Source organism: Eretmochelys imbricata, chromosome 8 (genome assembly GCF_965152235.1).
Source record: "Eretmochelys imbricata isolate rEreImb1 chromosome 8, rEreImb1.hap1, whole genome shotgun sequence".
Classification (NCBI taxonomy): domain Eukaryota; kingdom Metazoa; phylum Chordata; order Testudines; family Cheloniidae; genus Eretmochelys; species Eretmochelys imbricata.
The window spans coordinates 4,597,499-4,614,594 of record NC_135579.1 but is presented as its reverse complement, the minus strand read 5'-3'; the positions used below and the strand labels follow the sequence as shown (position 1 = coordinate 4,614,594).

Below are 17,096 nucleotides of genomic sequence, written 5' to 3'. Positions count from 1 at the left end.
TTAGGTTTAGAGACACTATCAACGTACAATATAACATGGTTGCGAGCATGAATGGAGTCGCGTGTGTGACCCGCCCTGCTTTTAAAGCTATCTTCTCTGAACCAGCTCGCATCAAACCTTGTAAAACAATTTCACAACTGAAATTCCAGCCAGATGTTACAACCGCGGCATTGTGCTCCCCCTGGCCCAGGCTCTACTCCGAGATGTTGAATCGTTTTCAAACAGTTTTAAAAACATTCTTCAAGTGCTGGGTCATAAGCCTTCCTCTGGGCAGAACAGCTAGTGCCCGGGAGGAAGTGCAGATATAGTTCTATGGACTTGGCGGGTGAAAATCGTCTAGGGGTGAAATGTTGGGACCCGCACCTTCGAAAGGTGAGGGGTGGAGCTGGAGTTAAGCCCAGGTATGGCTGTAGTAAACCTGCTGCGGGGTCAGTGGCACAGAGAAGCTGGAGCTGAAAAACCCCTCCCCAGTGCTGTCCTACCATCTAGAAGTCATAAAAATGCAGGGCATTCCAGGGCATCTTCTGGATGTTAGAGGGGGACAGGGTTTTCTCCCAGGGGGGGGAGGGAGGAGTGGGGAATGCCAAGTGTAGGTGAGAAGAAAAGCATTTAATTCCCCCTACAGTCTCTTCTGCCTCCCTCGCTCGCTCCTGTGCAGTTATTTGTCGTCATTATGCTAGTGCCCAGAGGTGCCAGGCTCCCACAGTGCTGGGAGACAGTCCCTGCCTCAAAGAGTTTGCATTCAAAATAGACAAAGGGTGGGAGAAACATAAACAATCGGGACCCGATTGTGCTAGGTTCTGTACATATAAACACACATGGTGCATTGTCACCATTTTACAGCTGATGATTGATGTCCGATGGGGAACTGAGGCACAGAGAAATTGTGACTTGCCCAAGGTCACACAGGCAGGCTGTGGCAGACGCAGGAGCTGAACCCAGATCTGAGCCCCCGTCAAGTGCCTTATCCATGAGCCCATCCTTCCTCACCTGTGCAGTGGGTCATGGATGCTGGTCTGTCCTTCTGTGACCTTTTAATGAATGGAGACCATAGTTATCCTGCCGGCACCGTGAAATGAATGGTGGCAACCATGACACATGGTAGTGCTCACCCGGCATGCCTTTAGAGAGGCTATGGCTGAACCTCTTCCCTTTCCAGGCCGGCCCCAAAAGAGTCCTGTGATTGCAATACTGCGGCTTCTGTGTGCAGCGGATGCATCTGCATGCTCGTATGCTGGTCTTTACACGGCTGCGCCATGGGTCCATGCATGCAGTGTGGAAGGGGGTATTACCAGCTTCTGTGGTGCCAGGAATCCCCCACAGAGCCGTGCTGCAGTCCCTCCCAGCGGGGCAGCTATTTGAAACTCTGCAGTCCCGATCCGAATGGTCATGGCCAGTCCGGGGCAGCTGATTCCCTCTGCCCACCTGCTTGGGGAGGGGATGGAAGCAGGGCCGGTGGAGACAGCAGTTTGTCTGGCAGGTGGAGGAGCAGACTCAGCTGCTCCCTTCTTGTGGAGCTCTGTCTCTCCAGTTGCTGCCTAGCAGAGGGCGCTCGCACAGCTGCTGCCTTTTGCTGGGACTGTGTGAGATCAGAGCAGTTGCAAGGAGCCGGGCGCACATACAACATGCCGGGCAGCAAGAGCCACGTGTCCCTCATTAAAAGCTCTCCACCACCCTCTTGGGGAAAAGCCAAGCTCATCAAGCCATGCTGGTGCCCAGCTGCTCAAGGGCACGCTTGTTTTGCTGCTTAAGCAGCAGATTTAAGTTTGCGTGGCACTTAACTGCCCCTCCTCCAAAGAGCCGCGTCCAAGTTGAGCAAGCTGGCAGTCATGCTGAGTGTGGGAGGGGCTGTGTGTTGAGGACAGGTCTCCCGGCTGGTCTCCATCCCAGAAACCAGTCCTGCTGCAGAAGCTAATTGCAGCAGGATAATCCCCCCTGCCTGCAATACAGCCAGTGGTGTGCCGTCCTGCAGCGTAGATCAGCTCAAACCACCATGTGGCCGTGTCCGCTAACCATGCGAACAAGCTTTGTAGCTGTAGCCTAGGTTGTGATGGGGTTTGCAGGTGGACGGCAGAACCTGGCTGAATCCTGTTTGTACTGTACAAGAGACTGTAGCACATCCCTGCATATAGTTTAACAGGGTTCCCTAGCTTCATTGTTCAGGTGGGCCCTTGTGTGGATGCTTCAAACTCTGCAGATTGCAATATAGGCATAGCTATGTGGTCAGGGGTGCGATCTGTGACCGGCAGAGACGAGACTGCAAATGTCTGTAGCGTGGATACAGCTATACTGACAAACCGTGCACTCATACAGGTATAGGTGTTTCATTTGGGAGGTGAGGCAGGTTTATTGCACCGGTAGAAAGCCGGTTTCTCTTCCTCCACGCTAGGAGCGCTTTGCTGGTACCATAAAGCCCTCCGAATTCAGTTGCCATTGTGTTCCTTCGCTCCCTGGTCATCGTTCCTGTCAGCCCTGCCGTGCTGGGTGTAATTCTGCCTTGTTTCCCGTCCTGGCATTCGCGCACTCAGTAATATCCATTGCAGGCGTGTCCGTATTTACTAGCCTTTTGGAACCGGGGGTGGCATTGGGCCTTTGTCCCTCCATGTTAACGTGAAGGGCCCTGACTGATCGCCATACAGTAATGTCGCTGTCTTTGGTTTGTGTGCTCACACTTCCTAGATGTCTGTATTAAATACCCCCCCCCCCACACACACACACACACAATTCCCAGCTGTCCTGTTCTGCTTGCAAATTCAGGTGAGACACCAGGGTGCTGGTGGCCAAGGGCTAGTGTCCCTGGTTCCTTTCCCACCTCTCGCTTGGGCTGAGCAGGCTGGGGCAGGACTGGGCACCCCGTTAGTGAGCAAAGCTGCACTCGTGAGACTGACCCTGATTCGTGCGTTGCAGGGAGAGATCCTGTTATGTAAACGGAGCCCTCTTGAAGTGGGGTGTGCAGTGTAGAGGTGGAGAACAGTGTGTTGGCCTGTAGGAAACACTGGCTGTCAGTCGGAGCGTAACTCTCCCTGCCTGCAGAGCTGGGTGATGAGTGGATTGGGGAAGGGGAAGGGTAGGTGGTGCTGGGAATTGGACCATGGTCTGCAGCCTCCATGATTGTGGCTGTGGCAGGTGAAGTCTTTGAAGTCTTTATGGCTCAACATCTGCAGCCGTTTGGCCCCCAGAGGTGAAATGGGGACTCTCCGTTTGAGTGATTTGGGTCAAAGCGGAGAAGGGTGGACTCCGGATCGAATAATCAGAGAGACGCTGCACTCCGCCAATCCAGCAGAGAGCAGGCGCGCTCCTTTCAGAATCATGTTCTGGGGCAGATCAGTCCAACCTGTCCCATTTATTACACTTCCTCCTGGGATCTCCTCCTCCTCTCCCACAACAGGGATTGGGAGCTTCCAGAAGTGGCCATGTAGGGTTTGCCTGTGCTCCGTGCTAAGCCCAGGACACTGGGGCCTGGGCTTGCGGACTCGGTGTTTCCAAGGCTGTGGTGAGTTTCAGTCTGCACTGCATTGGTAACCTGGGTTTACAGTGGTTGGATCTGGTCTCACAGCTGTGCTAACGTGTCCATACTGCAGTGTGCAGATGCAGCTGGCCCTGCTTCCACATTGCAAAATGCCAGGGCTTCGACCCAAATCACAGGGGCTCTGACCCACCCCTGGAGCAGGGTCCTAAGATCCAGTGCTTGCTGACCTGAGTCGGGTTGATTGATGTGTGGATGGAAGTAGGGCTTGGGCCCAGTGCGGACATACCCATCCAGCCCTTTGCAAGGAGGAGGGGAAGGGTAGCTCACCTGGATGCACTGTGGGGAAGAGAAGGGTCATTGGGAAGATCTAAGAGGGACTCTGGCCCAGGTAGGGAGAGAACTCAACCAGTGCCAGCATGTGGCCTGCCAACCTCAATGGACAGTGGAGAGAACGCTCTAGCAACCCTTGGTGTTGCGTATTAACGCCTCTGTTCTATTTTTCACAGAACATACGACTCCAGCCAAAGTGGTGAGGGCCGCAAACCCCAGGCAGCGGAAAGGAAGCAAGGTATGTCTGCCTCTACATCTTCCTGTTTCTGGTGGTGTATTACCTGGCTCTCGCTGCTTGTCTTCTGTATTGCAGCAGCACCTAGAGGCCCAGCCGAGATTCAACCCAGTGTGCTGGGTGCTGTATGTACACATAAGGAGACGCGGTCCGTGCCCCCAAGAGCTTATAGCCGCAACAGACAAGACAGGCAAAGCATTGGAGGGGAAGTGACTTGCCCAAGGTCACCTGACAGCTCAGTGGCAGAGCTGGTACTAGAACCCAGGTCTCGTGGACTCCCAGGTCACTGCTCTGTCCCCTAGACCACGCTGCCTCCCATGCCACTTAAGGCAGTATTTTTGTTACCTCACCGGGGAGCAAACTTGGCTCTCTGAGTGGTGCATGCATTTCCACTCCATAGCAGCTGGGGATGACTCTTCACCCACGCACCCCGCAGCTGTGCACAGCCTCCGGTTATGCGTAGCCGCTGGAAACTTTAGCGTCCCTCCCGCAGCGTGTGGTGCTTCCGTGGCAGTGCCCAGCTCTGGCCATGGCAGTGCTGCAGAGGGCACCTTTCTCCCAGCTGCTGTGTTTACAAGAGCCTGCGACGCTGGGGTTGTCAGTCCTGCTCGGCACCTGCCTAGCCCCTGTCGTCAGAGCATCTCCTAGGGCTCTCCCACAGCGGAGCTTCTCAGCACCCGGAGAGGCAGGGTTCGTGCCCATCTTGTGCCTCGATGCCACAGTGACGGGAACAACTTAAATTGGTGCCCTCCGCCCACCTGTGTGTTGGGTGCAATGTCTGCCTGCCTCCCGGCGGTGGGTGAGAGCCCATATGCATGTGCGGATGGGTCAATGTCGGTGATGTGGCTGGACGATGCACAGTGCCGTGTGGGTGCCTAGAACAACCACCGTTCCCCACCCGCTTGGACCTGCTCCATGCTGTCCGTCGGAGACCGTTGTTTCTTCCTGGAGAGCTTGCTCATGTCCGTTCCATGTTAGGGGTGTGTGCTCGCCGCATGCACCGGTGCTGGAAGTTTTTTTCCTTAGCAGTATCTGTAGGGGACCGGCTCTGGCGCCCCCTGGAGTGGTGCCCGCATGGCACGGTATACGGGGCGCCACCGGCTCCCCCCACCCTCAGTTGCTTCTTGCCGTCAGTGACGGTGTGGGAATGTCTGCTGCTTCGGCTAGCTTTTGCTTAGTTCAGTGTGTCTCACGAGCGTTTCTTTGTAAAATAGTTGTGTATAGTTCAGTATTCACCCTTCGTATTAGTTCTCGTTCGTTGGTCCTGGATGGGACTCAGCCTAGGGACGGGGCATTAGGGTGACCAGACCGCAAGTGTGAAAAATCGGGACGGGGGTGGGGGGTAATAGAGGCCTATATAAGAAGAAAAAGACCCCAAAATCAGGACTCTCTCTCTAAAATCGGGACATCTGGTCACCCTATGGGGCATGCCCCCCCCATCATCTGGCTTTAAACCATGCGATAGTTGTAAACGGCCCATGCCCATCAGCGACCCGCACATTGGTTGTTTTAAGGTGTCTAGGAGAAGGACACACAAGTGACAACTGTCACATCTGTAAGTCGTTCAAACCCAGAACGAAAAAAGAGTCATCCATCTCACAACATTCCTGATGGAGTTGGCGTTGACCCCGGCACTGGAGCAGAAGTCCGAGTCTGCCCCAAGCACCGCAGTGTTGGCACGGAGCGCCCCACCTGTGCCATCTACGAGTTGGCACGGATCCCCGGCCCTGGCCAAGAAGCCCAAGAGGTCTGCGAGGGGAAGATCCCCTACTTCCCATAAGGGGAAGGAGAGGGCCGGAGGAGAGCCCGGACCCGTGCTGGGCAGCTCGACACCTCCGTCAGGGAGTGGGGGCCCAGCTCATGTCGAGACCCTCCCTAACTAAGCTTGCCACAATGGACAGTGACGAGGGCCTCCGTCAACTCGAAGTCCTGTCGATGCCTGAGATCCTTCAGGCAGGGCAGGAGATCCTGACGCTACCGGTGCTGCCCACCGGTGAGCTAAGGTGGCACAGCCCTTGGGTAGCAGGTTTGAAATCCCCCTGGCCTGGGAGCGGGCTGGGATCTGCTGAATGCAGGAATGGGCCGTTGAAGTGAACGGTGTGGTGGCAGAGAAGCTGGACCATGCCACTCGACTCTCCTTTTAAACCAACCAGCCAATACAAATCCTCTGTTGGGTGAGAATACGGAAAATTGCCCTGCAAGCAGAATAGCATAACGTCTCGTGTGACTCTCCCCCTGAGAACGCCGGGGGCCTGCACTCATCACTGGCTGCTCCTCTCCAAAGGGCAACTGTGCTTTCCCCAGAGCATGATCTTCTGGTCCTCTTTCTTGAGCGTTAATGTTCCTCCCCTGCTTGTTTGGGAAGCGACATCCACGCTCTGCCTTTTTTCCCCTGGAAACACCTCTCGTTCTCAAAGCATCAGGTTTGAAAACTAGATCAAGTGGAGACACCAGTAAATGGTGTTATAACTGCCCTGCAAACCAAACAGCTTCACCGGCAAGCTCCAGCCTCACAAGGGAAGGCGCATGAATGGTGTGTTGTGAGTGGCCTTGGAGGCTGCTCTGGGTGGATTGAATGGAAACCAGATGCCTGTTCTTGCCGTCAGTTGAGCACAGAGCTCTGGCAGCACTTGATTGCAGTTGTGCTGTTTAATGTGAGTGAGCCCTGCAGTCATCTGCCCCCAGGTGGCATGAGCTTTTAGAATGAATTTGAAAGTGAATTTGGTATCCCAGCTGGATTAACAGCACCGAAGGCCCTGGTGCTCTTTCTGCTCCTCTTTCGGGGGAAACAGGGCTGTGCTGAAACCCCGCGGAGCCTTGCAGTTGTGGTCTGACCTCACCAGGCGGCACCAGGATCATAGAATCCTAGAATATCAGGGTTGGAAGGGACCTCGGGAGATCTAGTCCAACCCCCTGCAGGACCAATCCCCAGCTAAATCATCCTACCAAGTACCATCCCTTATTTTTGCCCCAGATCCCTAAATGGCCCCCCTCAATGATTGAACTCACAACCCTGGGTTTAGTAGGCCAATGCGCAAACCACTGAGCTATCCCTCCCCCCGGGATGTAGGAGTTCAGCTCCAGACATTTGATTGTAGAAATAGAGGGGATTTAGAGACTGACAATGAAATTGCCTGAGGGTCTGGAAAGAGCCTAGGGAAGAGATGATTGTTCCACGCAGTAGTGAGGCGTATAAAGAGGGGTGTCAGCAGCTGCTATTTCTGTTTTTACTACCCCGCTCATCTGGGTGAGCTGTTGGCCACGGGGCTTGAACCTGACCTTTGTGGCTCTGAACACGTGACCGTCTTTTGTCTGAGCTGAAAGACCCAGAGCTAAAAGCAGGGTCATCAAACTGTTTGTGGCCAGCTAGCAGTCGGAAGGTACAGTGAACCGCCCAGAGTGGGTCTGGGGTGCGCTCATCCGTCACTTAAGAATAGGGGGATATTCAACTAAATCCAAGGCAGTACATTTAAAACCACCGGGCATTAGTGTTTTACGCTGTGTATAACTCGCCCATGAAACTTGTTGCCCATCAGGTCGTTGAGATCAAGCGCTTAACAGAATTTTAAAGAGGGTGACACTTCATGTGGATAATAATTATCCTGTCTAAGAAGCGTGGATTTTAAGGGCTATATACCCTGAGGCTTTGGGGCATAAACCAACCTCGGATCCCCCTGAGGTAGGCAGCAACCACTCCTTTAGGCATGTTAGTCCATAGCTGTCCACGAGGCTGTTTCTTGTCTCTTTCTCTGAAGCATCTGGTACTGGATGCTGTTGGATGGGGTGAGAGGCTGTCAGTCCGATCCTCTAGCCCAGGCCCTGTGCTCTGGAAGGGGGAGAAGGGATATTGGCCTATTGAATGCGAGGAAGCAGCCCTTCAGAACCAGCGCTTGAGATCACTGTACTAACGAGATCTCTCTGTTTGTTTTTTGAATAAAGGTGGGTGACTTTGGTGATGCCACGAACTGGCCGACCCCTGGAGAAATAGCCCACAAGAGCATCCAGGTAAGAAGCACGACCCTGCAAACAAAACACTCTACCACGCGGCAGCATCCGAGCTTTCCCTGGCGAACGAGCGATGTCCCCTCTTCTCTCTGGGGGCAGAGAACTCTAGAAAAGTTGACCACTCAAGACCAAGACGTCCTGTGAGCTTTTCCTTTGGAAGCGAGGTCTCGTAAGGGCTTCTCTGTCCCTAAAACAGCTGAAATAGACACTGTCAGCTGAAATCTTCCTTTATCACATTTCAGTGCCTATTTTACCAATAACACCACAGATTATTATAGCAGGGTTTGGAAAAGTTACCTGAGACCTGCTAGTTGATGGACTAGTCCTGCTAGCCACAGTGGACAGAGCTAGGCTGCTACTCCCCGGAATGCAAGCAATAAACAGCTGTGTACTGTTTGTGTATCTTTCTTAACTGTCCTCCTCTGGGAAGATTCTAATGCCTTTACAATGTAAGTTTTTGTGTGAGTTGCTTTCTTTGTTCCCTTCGTTCTTCTTTTGTCACAACAGGCCAGTGTATATTTCCCTGTGCTGTTTTCAGTGTCTGTTTTCCTCTTTGCGCTCTCACTCTCTGGTTCTTCTTCATACTGTTCTCTACCACCTGCCCCATAATCCTTCAGCTCCTGCTCTGCTTCCCTTCTATCTCCACCCCCGTTAAGTCTCTGTGTACTCCACTCACCTTTAATGGATCCCCTCTGTCTCCCTTATACTCCCTCTGGTTCTTGACAAATTTGGCAGCCTCCCAGTAACCAGAGAACTAAATGTACTAAAAGGCCCAGCTGCCCTTAGGCAGCCCTCAAGCCCAACCTCTCTCACCAGCTCTTGCTTAGCTTCCCACCAAGGTGATGCCTCTGGACCCTGCTTGGGGCATGGTCTATCATTTGTAGTCTCCTGCTAGTGGGTTCCTGAGTTTGAAGCCCCCTCTGCTTACTGTAGAGGAGCGGTGTTGTGTGCTAAATTTAGCCTCCTTTCTTATAAAGACCTTTTGCCCAGGGAAAAAGCACTGGTACATGTCTCAGCTGCTCATTGCTTTTCCCAGCAGCAACATGAAATTGGCCGTTATTGGCCCTTTCCTTGTAACCCGGGGCGGGGAGGGGGGGGGGGTTCTGAATTGTTGCCATGAAATTGACCCAAGCACTTATTCATTTCAGGCTGCTGCTGTTGAGCAAAGCTCTGAGCAGCAGTGGTGGTGCTGAGACTGCGGGCAGACTCACCAAGATGGCATTGCATCAGGTTTATGCTAGAGTGATGTTTAAAGGTGATCCCTGCAACCGTAAGAGCTAGAATCTCCTCTTAAAAATAAATAGCTAAAGCATAGATCATGCAGCTCTTGTTTCACTTACTTTCCTAGGTGGTTTTGCCTTCCAGTTCTGGAGGCTGCAGTGTTTGGGTTGGAAGAGCAGGGGAATGGATATTTTAAACCTCCGTTCGTCAGAACTGCAAACAAAACACGAGCCTGGGTGTATTGCTTAGGTTGGGTAAAAGATTGCTTTTACAAGTCCATCCTCAAATCTGAACCATGGATTGTCCCTTTAATAATAATAAAAAGCTAAAGGAGCAGGTTGAGCAGTCAGTGAGGAACATGCTGTGCAAAGTGTGAGTTGGAAGCACTTTCATCTACCCACTGAGAAGACACTTGGCTGTTCAGAATACCCTAACTCAGCACAATTACAGTGACCTTTGTGCCTCGGGGGATGGATGCTGCTTTCTAAACCCGGCCTCCCAACGTACCAGGCTCCTGCAGCCTTCTCAAGCAAGGGAGGAATGAAGCCGGATGCCCTCAGCTTGTGCGGCTGTTCTGAAGTTGGTATCACAACATGCTGCTTCCTGAAGTGGAGCTGAGGTGGCATCTCTCCTCTAGCCCAGCTCCTCTTTCAGCCTGGAGTTCCTCCCCTTCCCTGACCCCCCAATTCTGCACTGTTGTCCTCTAGAATTAACCCTTGAGCTGAAAGTGTGTGTCTGTTTTTTTTTTCTTCCTGTGTTCCCTCTGCCCACTACTCTCAGAAACAGATAGAGATGGGGACCTTTGCAGGCCAGAAGGATGTGGTCCGGTTGTGAAGCCAGTGACCCCATGCTGGTTAAAACTGTACTTTCATGATTGCCTTAACCAGCCCGCTCGGCGGTGTACCAGCACAGATATTTCTTCTGCTGGGAGAAGGGCCTGACCAGAGCTCCCCGCAAAGCTTGTGTCTAGCCACTGGAGCTGCCAGTGTGCCAGGATGGCTCACGCCCTCCAGGTTGCTCCCTAGCTGTAATCCATGTATGTTCTCCATGTGTTAGCGCGTGTTGGATGGTATGTTATGGGGGAGAGCCCCTCTGTGCACTGCTCATCTCGGAGGCAGGAGGCCCCAGGGGAATCTCAGCCAAGAGCATTCCTCGGTGTTTTCTGTGGGGGGGGGGTGTTAAAGCTGGAGTTCAGGTCATGGCCCTGTGGGCACTGCCTCTCTCCTGCTGTAGCGCTGGAAGCTCCAGCTGAGCGACTCTTTGGGGTGCTGGGCATCGGCTCAGGAGGCAGCCAGGAATAGCTTGCTGTGGCCCCGGGTGCGGAGGATTTCCTTTTAGGGATTCCCTGCATGTTGGGCTCCCTCGCTCAGCGGTGCTATTCTGGGACGGGGAGCCTGGATCCTGTTCTGAACCCTGGGCGCAGTGAGTTGGGCAGGGAAGTTCAGTAAGCTGGATCTCTGGTGCAGGGGTCGAGTTACCCAGGTGAAAGCGGAGAGCTCCTGGCTGAGCAGCGGAACGGCCCATGGCTTGGTGCCTGCTAACGCTGGCCCTCATGAGGGGCATGGCCCCGTGCTGCTGCAGCCCAGATGCAGGAGCTGTCAAAGCTGTTCTATTTTTGGGCACTTTCCTTTCAGCCTTAGTTTCCTGGCCATGCAATAGCTGCAGTCAGTCAGTGCCCCATTGCTACCCAGCTTCTCCCCTCTGTGGTGCGAATCTTTACCAGACCCAGCATCCTAATGCAACAGACACCTGTGAGCATCCCTTATGTCCACTCCCTGATTTTAGGAATCCTCTCCCCGCTGTTGCTCCCCCTCCAGATAAACTCTTGTCGGTACCGTGCCCAAGTGTGTCCTGGGGGTGACGAGAGAGCATGCAAAGCTCACTCCGACTTGTCTTCAAGCCCTTGCTAGTTGAGCTGCTCTTTACCGGGGCCTGTCGTCTCCCCAGGGTGAGATGCTGGGATCCCATCCCCAGACTAGTAACTGTCCTTCCCGCTTCCCCTCTGCGGGGCTAGATGGGCGTGGCTCTGGCAGGTGGATCTGACCAGCTCTGCGTTGTCTGTCCTGAGCCCGCTCCCACCATCCTTTGCCTCACCTGCCTGGCTCTTGTCTCCAGCAGCCACCCAAACCCCAGCCCCTCCGGAAGCTGCCCCTCAAGAAAGATATGAAAGAACAGGAGAAAGGGGATGGGAGCGATGGCAAAGAGAACCTGAAAACCAAATCAGACGAGTCCGGGGAGGAGAAGAACGGGGACGACGACAACCAGAAGTTGGCCCAGAAGAAGAAAGGTGAGAATGGGAGAGGGGTGGGTGAGATTCCAGGGGACTGCTGGAAGATTGGGGATTTGGTTCTGGCCGAGCCAGCTTCCATGATGTCATGACCTTTGATGTCATGCTGCCCTGGCTGTCCCAGTTCTCTGGCCACCTCCAGATGGGCGATTGTAACCTGCGTCCCTCGGGCTGCATCTGAAATCCATTCACAAGCTGGTGCAGAAGCAAGGGGTGGCGCCTGCTAAGCAGAGAGTCCTGCTGTTTCACCATCCGCCCCGGCTGCCCTTCTGGATAGAATTACTGTTGATTTGCTTTTGGCCTATGAAGCCCTAAATGGCCTGGCACCTGCCAACCTGAGACTCCCCTCCTCCTCTCCCCCCACCGATTCCCTCTTCCCTCCCCCCCCCCCAGTGCAATCACGGCTACTGAGTGGGGTGCTGGATCCGCATCAGTTGTTTGCAGGGGTATTTCCCATGAGGGTCCCTCTGCTCTGGGACTCGCTCCCCTACTCTGCTTGATCCAAAATAGTCCAGCTCGGTTGATCTCCAGGGGAAGTTTCTCCTTTTCTACAGCCTCTGGGGAGAGGGCATTCGCTCATCACTGCTGTTGGGGATCAGCTGGCGAGCTGGGTCTATTGCTGGGCGACGTTAGAGGCATGTGGAACCTGGTCTAGGCTCTGTTGTAGCTGCTTGTAAACAAGAGATAATGGATAGGCATGAAAGGGAGTGAGGCTGTGTCCCTGGATCTGAGGCGGCAGCCGGTGCTGGGCCTGGAATCTGTGCATCGGCCACCTCTGCCCTCCGGGAGTCTTGGCGTCTCTCCTGTTCCATCTCAGGGTAGCTGGGGTAGCAAAGAGTCAGGGGACGTCTGCACTTACTCTGCTACAGTGACGCAGCTGCATCATTCAGCGTGGAGACTCCCTTCTTCCATTGACGCAGTTAATGCACCTCCCTGAGAGAATTCATCCGTCGACCTAGCACTCTCTGCATGGGGACTAGGTCACCAGAGCTGGGTCTCGGGGGAGTGGATTTTTCACAGCCCTGCGAGATGTAGCTATGCTCATGTAAGTTCCCCAGGTTGCAAAAAGCATCAGAACTAGAACATCAGGAGCGTGACCGTGGCGCCCCTCATCCCGTGGGTACAGGGACCCCTGGGTTCAGTGCTTTCTTCAGACCTCGATGAGTTCTGGGAAGACCATAGCCTGCCTCTCGGATGGACGGACTGGCCCCATTCATCATCTTTCCTGGGGCGGTGGCTGGCTGTGCGTTGGGAGACATCTGTTGCACTCGACCCCAGGAGATGGCTTTCCAGGGGGAAGCCTGCTTCGATCCCAGGGCGCAACAGGAAATCCGGCCATGAGCGGAGTGCACACAATGGCAAGAACCGTCTCGGTCTCCTCCTTGTGCTTTGAAGTTCACCAGGTCTGGTCCGAGGTCTGCGAGTGACTTTGGGGCCATGTGCAAGCACCGAACGCATGGGGCAGAAAGCTTTCAAGTCCAGTGCAGCAGCCCCATGGCCCTGAGCTCCCCAGAGCGGCAGAGACTGTGGGGAAGGGAGCAGCACTGGTGAGCCAGAGGGGAGCCACACCCAGCCCTCCTGTGCTGTGGTTCTGCAGTCTCCCTGAGGCTGTTTTCAGGGCAGCGGGCCAGCAGGAGCCTCACAGAGGGGGGGATCTGTGTGAGAGGCCCAAGCGCCTTCTGGCCTGGAATTGGATGCACCCTAGATTTTGTCCCTGCTTGAACATGCAGGGAGAAGGGGAGGGCGGAGGTGGAAGCAAAGATTTGTTCTTCCTTTTAAAGCTGTGTCATGCCCAAATCCTGTCCCTCGTTCAGGCAACAAGCACAAGTGGGTCCCTCTGCAAATAGACATGAAGGCGGAGGTGCCCAGGGACAAAACGGCCTCTCGGAACAACCGGCAGAATGAGCAACACAGGCACCCCTCCAACAACCGCAGCGAATTGAAAGGTGGGTGGGCTGGGCTGGGGGTGGGGGGCAGGGGCAGGCGGTAGCTCCCCCCCGTCTCGGCACCTGGTGGCATGGCTGCTGCAGCACTCCCAGCCTACCTGGGGTTCCCCCGTGGCATTTCCACCAGCCATCGCTGGATCTGAGCGCTTGCAGGGAGCGGCGCCTGGACGCTGCGCTCAAGGGCATGCTACGGACGACGTCCCAAGGGAAGCTCTCGGGACCGTGTCGGTCATGGTCCGATAATGCCAGATGGGCCCTTTCCCAGCCACTCTTCTCCAACGCAGGAGAGGGTCGGGGAAAGCCTGGACTCTGAAGCATTTGCCCCCGAGGTAAAGAGCTCATCTGGGCGCAGAGAAGGGCTTTAGCCGTGTCACTTGTTCAGGGAGCATTGCAAAGAGGATGTAATTGCTTTAGATGCTAGACTCCTTCCAGGGCACTCTGGTACCTGCCGAAGGACAGAGGGCAATGGGGCGCAATCCCCAGGCCTAATTGCACATCGGAGCCAGCAGAGGGCGCTTTCACCTCACCTCTAGTGTCCCCCTTGCTCCCCCGCAGGCTGGCACCCGGATAACAAGCACGAGCGGAACTGGCCTGATCACGACGAAACCTCCAGTGTCAAGAGCGAGGGAGGAGCAGTGCGAGGAGCCTTCCGGGGCAGGGGCCGGGGCAGGGGCCGGGGCCGGAGCCGAGGAAGAGGAGGCACTCGCTGTACGTATAGCCCTGCTCTGGGTGTCTAACTGGGCAAGATGCAGTCAGCAGCGGACTGCACCTTATTCTCGGAGCCCTTTTGTAAGGGGCCCGTGACTGACTGGCTGCTGGAGTGAGTGGGGCTTGGAGCTGGTTTGTTCTTCGGGAAAGGATTTGCGGGTGATGGTGGTTGAGTGCTCGTGGGAACAGTCAGGCATATCGCATTCCTCGCAGCCCTGTGTCTTCATGTCACCTGTGGTGCAAGCGTTCACCACAGGCTAGAGAATACCGTAACTCCATCACGTGGAATGGTAGATGTGGCAGCTGATAAACAGCCCTAGTTTGGTACAGGTCAGCCACGGAAATGGATCATGCACAGACGGAGAAAAGTATCGTCTGTGCTCTGGGTACCTCGGCGTTTCTCCAGACAGACCTGGGTCCTGGCAGTTCAGGGACTGTCGGTTAGTGCAGCACTGGGGCGGGGTCACGAGTAACTCTCCCCCTCGGACGCAGCTTTGGATGTGGAGGGCACGTTGGCCAGGATACCAGGGCTGCCTGGTGTTTCGAGAAGTGTCGTGGGATCCACAAGCCACGTCTGGATGAGCATCCCGAGTGATGGTTAAGGACTGGCCCTCCTGAAGTGTTTATACGGTGCCTGTTGCGGTAACGCGTGAGCACCTCACAATCAGGGGGATGCATATGCTAACGCCCAGGTGATCCTCCTCTGTAAGTGTGGAGCTGAGGCCCAGGGAGACTGTGACCTACCCAAGGTCACACAGGAAGCCTGGCAGAGCAGGGACTTGAACCCGGTACTGGCAAAACCCAGGCCGGCATTGGATTACCGGTCTCCTCTCAGCAGGAGGCTAGCTCCTCCATCAGCACATGGCTGGATCTGCTTTGAGTATGAGCCTAAGCACTAGTTTGGTTAAATTTTCCTCCCGTCATCCTCAGGCCCTGAGATACAGCGCTGTGAACTTGCTGTGATCCCCTGCCTTTCTGGCTGCCAGAGCACTGCCCAACTCAGAGAAATGAGTTCCTCACCAGCCCCTGGCTGGGTGCCAATCTGTGCAATGAGCATGACGGAATAGCTGCTCCCAGTGAGGGGTCTCTTGGGGGGGTGGGGAGGAGACAGCTGCTCCGGAGGAGCCAACCATGCCCATTCCAGCAAGAGGCTCCAAACCCCCGGCAGGCCTGCTGGGCCAGGGAGTGCAGAAGACGGGGTGTGAAAGGAAAACGTGGCGAGGTGCCCCTAATTACAGAGCTGCCGTGAGTTGTGCTGTTGAGAGCTTCAGCCCAGAGCTGCAGCTGCTCCTAGACTTCGTAGACACTCCCTTGGGGTTCCTCTGCGTGAACGCAGCCTAAGCCCAGGGGATGCCTGGCTGCACTTGTCTTAATATGAACATTTAGTATTTTTTTTCCCCACATCCGCTGTTTGCACCTAATTTCGCCCCACCTTTGTATCCCCCCGCATGGAGGGGGGTGGGGTTGGGGGTCAGGGATGCGCAGGAGTTCTTGGCCCTCGCTTCTCAGTCCTCTTCCTTATGTTTGTCATGTGGAGAGAGGACTCCTGGTTAATGGACAGGCCCCAGGGGATGGGGCTGCATGAGCCTGTTAGTTCACGTGGTGGTGATTTGTCATTTGCTGGGGCCACGAAAATCCAGCTGACTTTGCTGTGACAATGGCCAGTGCTTTGTTCACCCGAAAGGCTCAGCATTCCAGCCGAATCAGAACGCTCTCCTGATGGCTAAAGCAGGGCGGGGGGGGGTTTCAAGCTCCCCATGCTGTCTGGGTCCCTGTCCTTGCTCTTTAAGGAGATGGCTGGTAGCAGCAGGGGCTTTGCAAAGCTGGAGGTGTCTCTGCTGGAATCGCTGCCGTGTCTGGACACCTCCCATCAGCCCTTGTTCTGTTTGCCGTGGTATTTACAGAGTTAGGGAATTGCCTCGGGGCAGGAATCCGTATTGGAGGGGTCCCCTTCATAGTTCCTGTGCAGTTCTCTTGTGACTGTCCTGACTGCTGCTGTGTTCTGGGCCCTAAGCTGGGATTGTTGGTAGAGCGCTGCTGTTCGTATGGCGGTAATGCCTGGGTTGTATCACCTTGCCACGCCCTCAGGAAGATCGCAAAGACCCGGGGACAGTAGATGTCACGTGCCCCCTGAAAGGCCTGCCTTTCTTCCTCTCTCGCAGCACACTTTGACTACCAGTATGGCTACCGGAAATTTGACAGCTCGGACGGCTCGCGCACCCAGAAGTACGCTAGTAACATCACCTACTACTTCGATAACGTCAGCAGCACGGAGCTGTACAGCGTGGATCAGGAGCTGCTCAAGGACTACATCAAGCGGCAGATGTAAGTGCTGCCCCTTCCCTGGGGGCCGGGGGCGTCCCTAGCCAGCAGAGCCAGGGACTGGGGTTTGTCCCCTCTTGATGTGGTGCTGTGGCGTAACATGGGGCAGCAAAGCTCCATGAGCCCGCACTGGGGGCTGAACTCAGCTCAAAATGTGGCACCCAACTTACCTGGGATACTCAACAGACGTAGCCTTGGGAGGGGCTGCAGCCTGGGAGTCGATGCTTCTGTCTGCCATGGAGTTACCGAAACCAGAAGCGGGGAGGGGCTTGTGGCTAGGCCATGGGACTGACTCCAGACCTGGGCTCAGTTCCCTGCTTTGCCAGAGACTCCCTTGAACAAGGCTATTGACTCTCTGCCCTTCAATTCCCCACCTGTAAACTGGGTCTCTTGCCCACCCATGGTCTTTGTTTAGATGATAAACTCTGTGGGGCAGGGACTCTGTGCGGAGAACTGAGTCTGACGGGACCCCTGGCTGAGCTGGGGCCTTCAGGTACCCTGGGATGCAAGCAAGAGCTAACAGTCTGGCTGTGAGCAGCCGGCTTGCAGGTGTAGGACTCTGGCTATAGAGGC

General features: G+C 55.0%; 1 protein-coding gene across 3 annotated transcripts in view; it reads left to right on the top strand.

Annotated features, from left to right (window-relative positions):
• The window catches only part of LARP1 (La ribonucleoprotein 1, translational regulator), a 79,893-nt gene that overhangs the window by 43,339 nt on the left and 19,458 nt on the right, over positions 1-17,096 (top strand). For 2 of the 3 annotated variants that reach the window (XM_077823596.1, XM_077823597.1), the window contains exons 2-7: positions 3,976-4,037; positions 7,974-8,039; positions 11,376-11,547; positions 13,362-13,493; positions 14,049-14,201; positions 16,364-16,526. In XM_077823596.1, coding sequence (XP_077679722.1) covers positions 3,976-4,037; positions 7,974-8,039; positions 11,376-11,547; positions 13,362-13,493; positions 14,049-14,201; positions 16,364-16,526 — 748 coding nt within the window. The remainder of the gene's footprint in view (positions 1-3,975; positions 4,038-7,973; positions 8,040-11,375; positions 11,548-13,361; positions 13,494-14,048; positions 14,202-16,363; positions 16,527-17,096) is intronic. The other variant, XM_077823598.1, reaches the window with a different exon arrangement.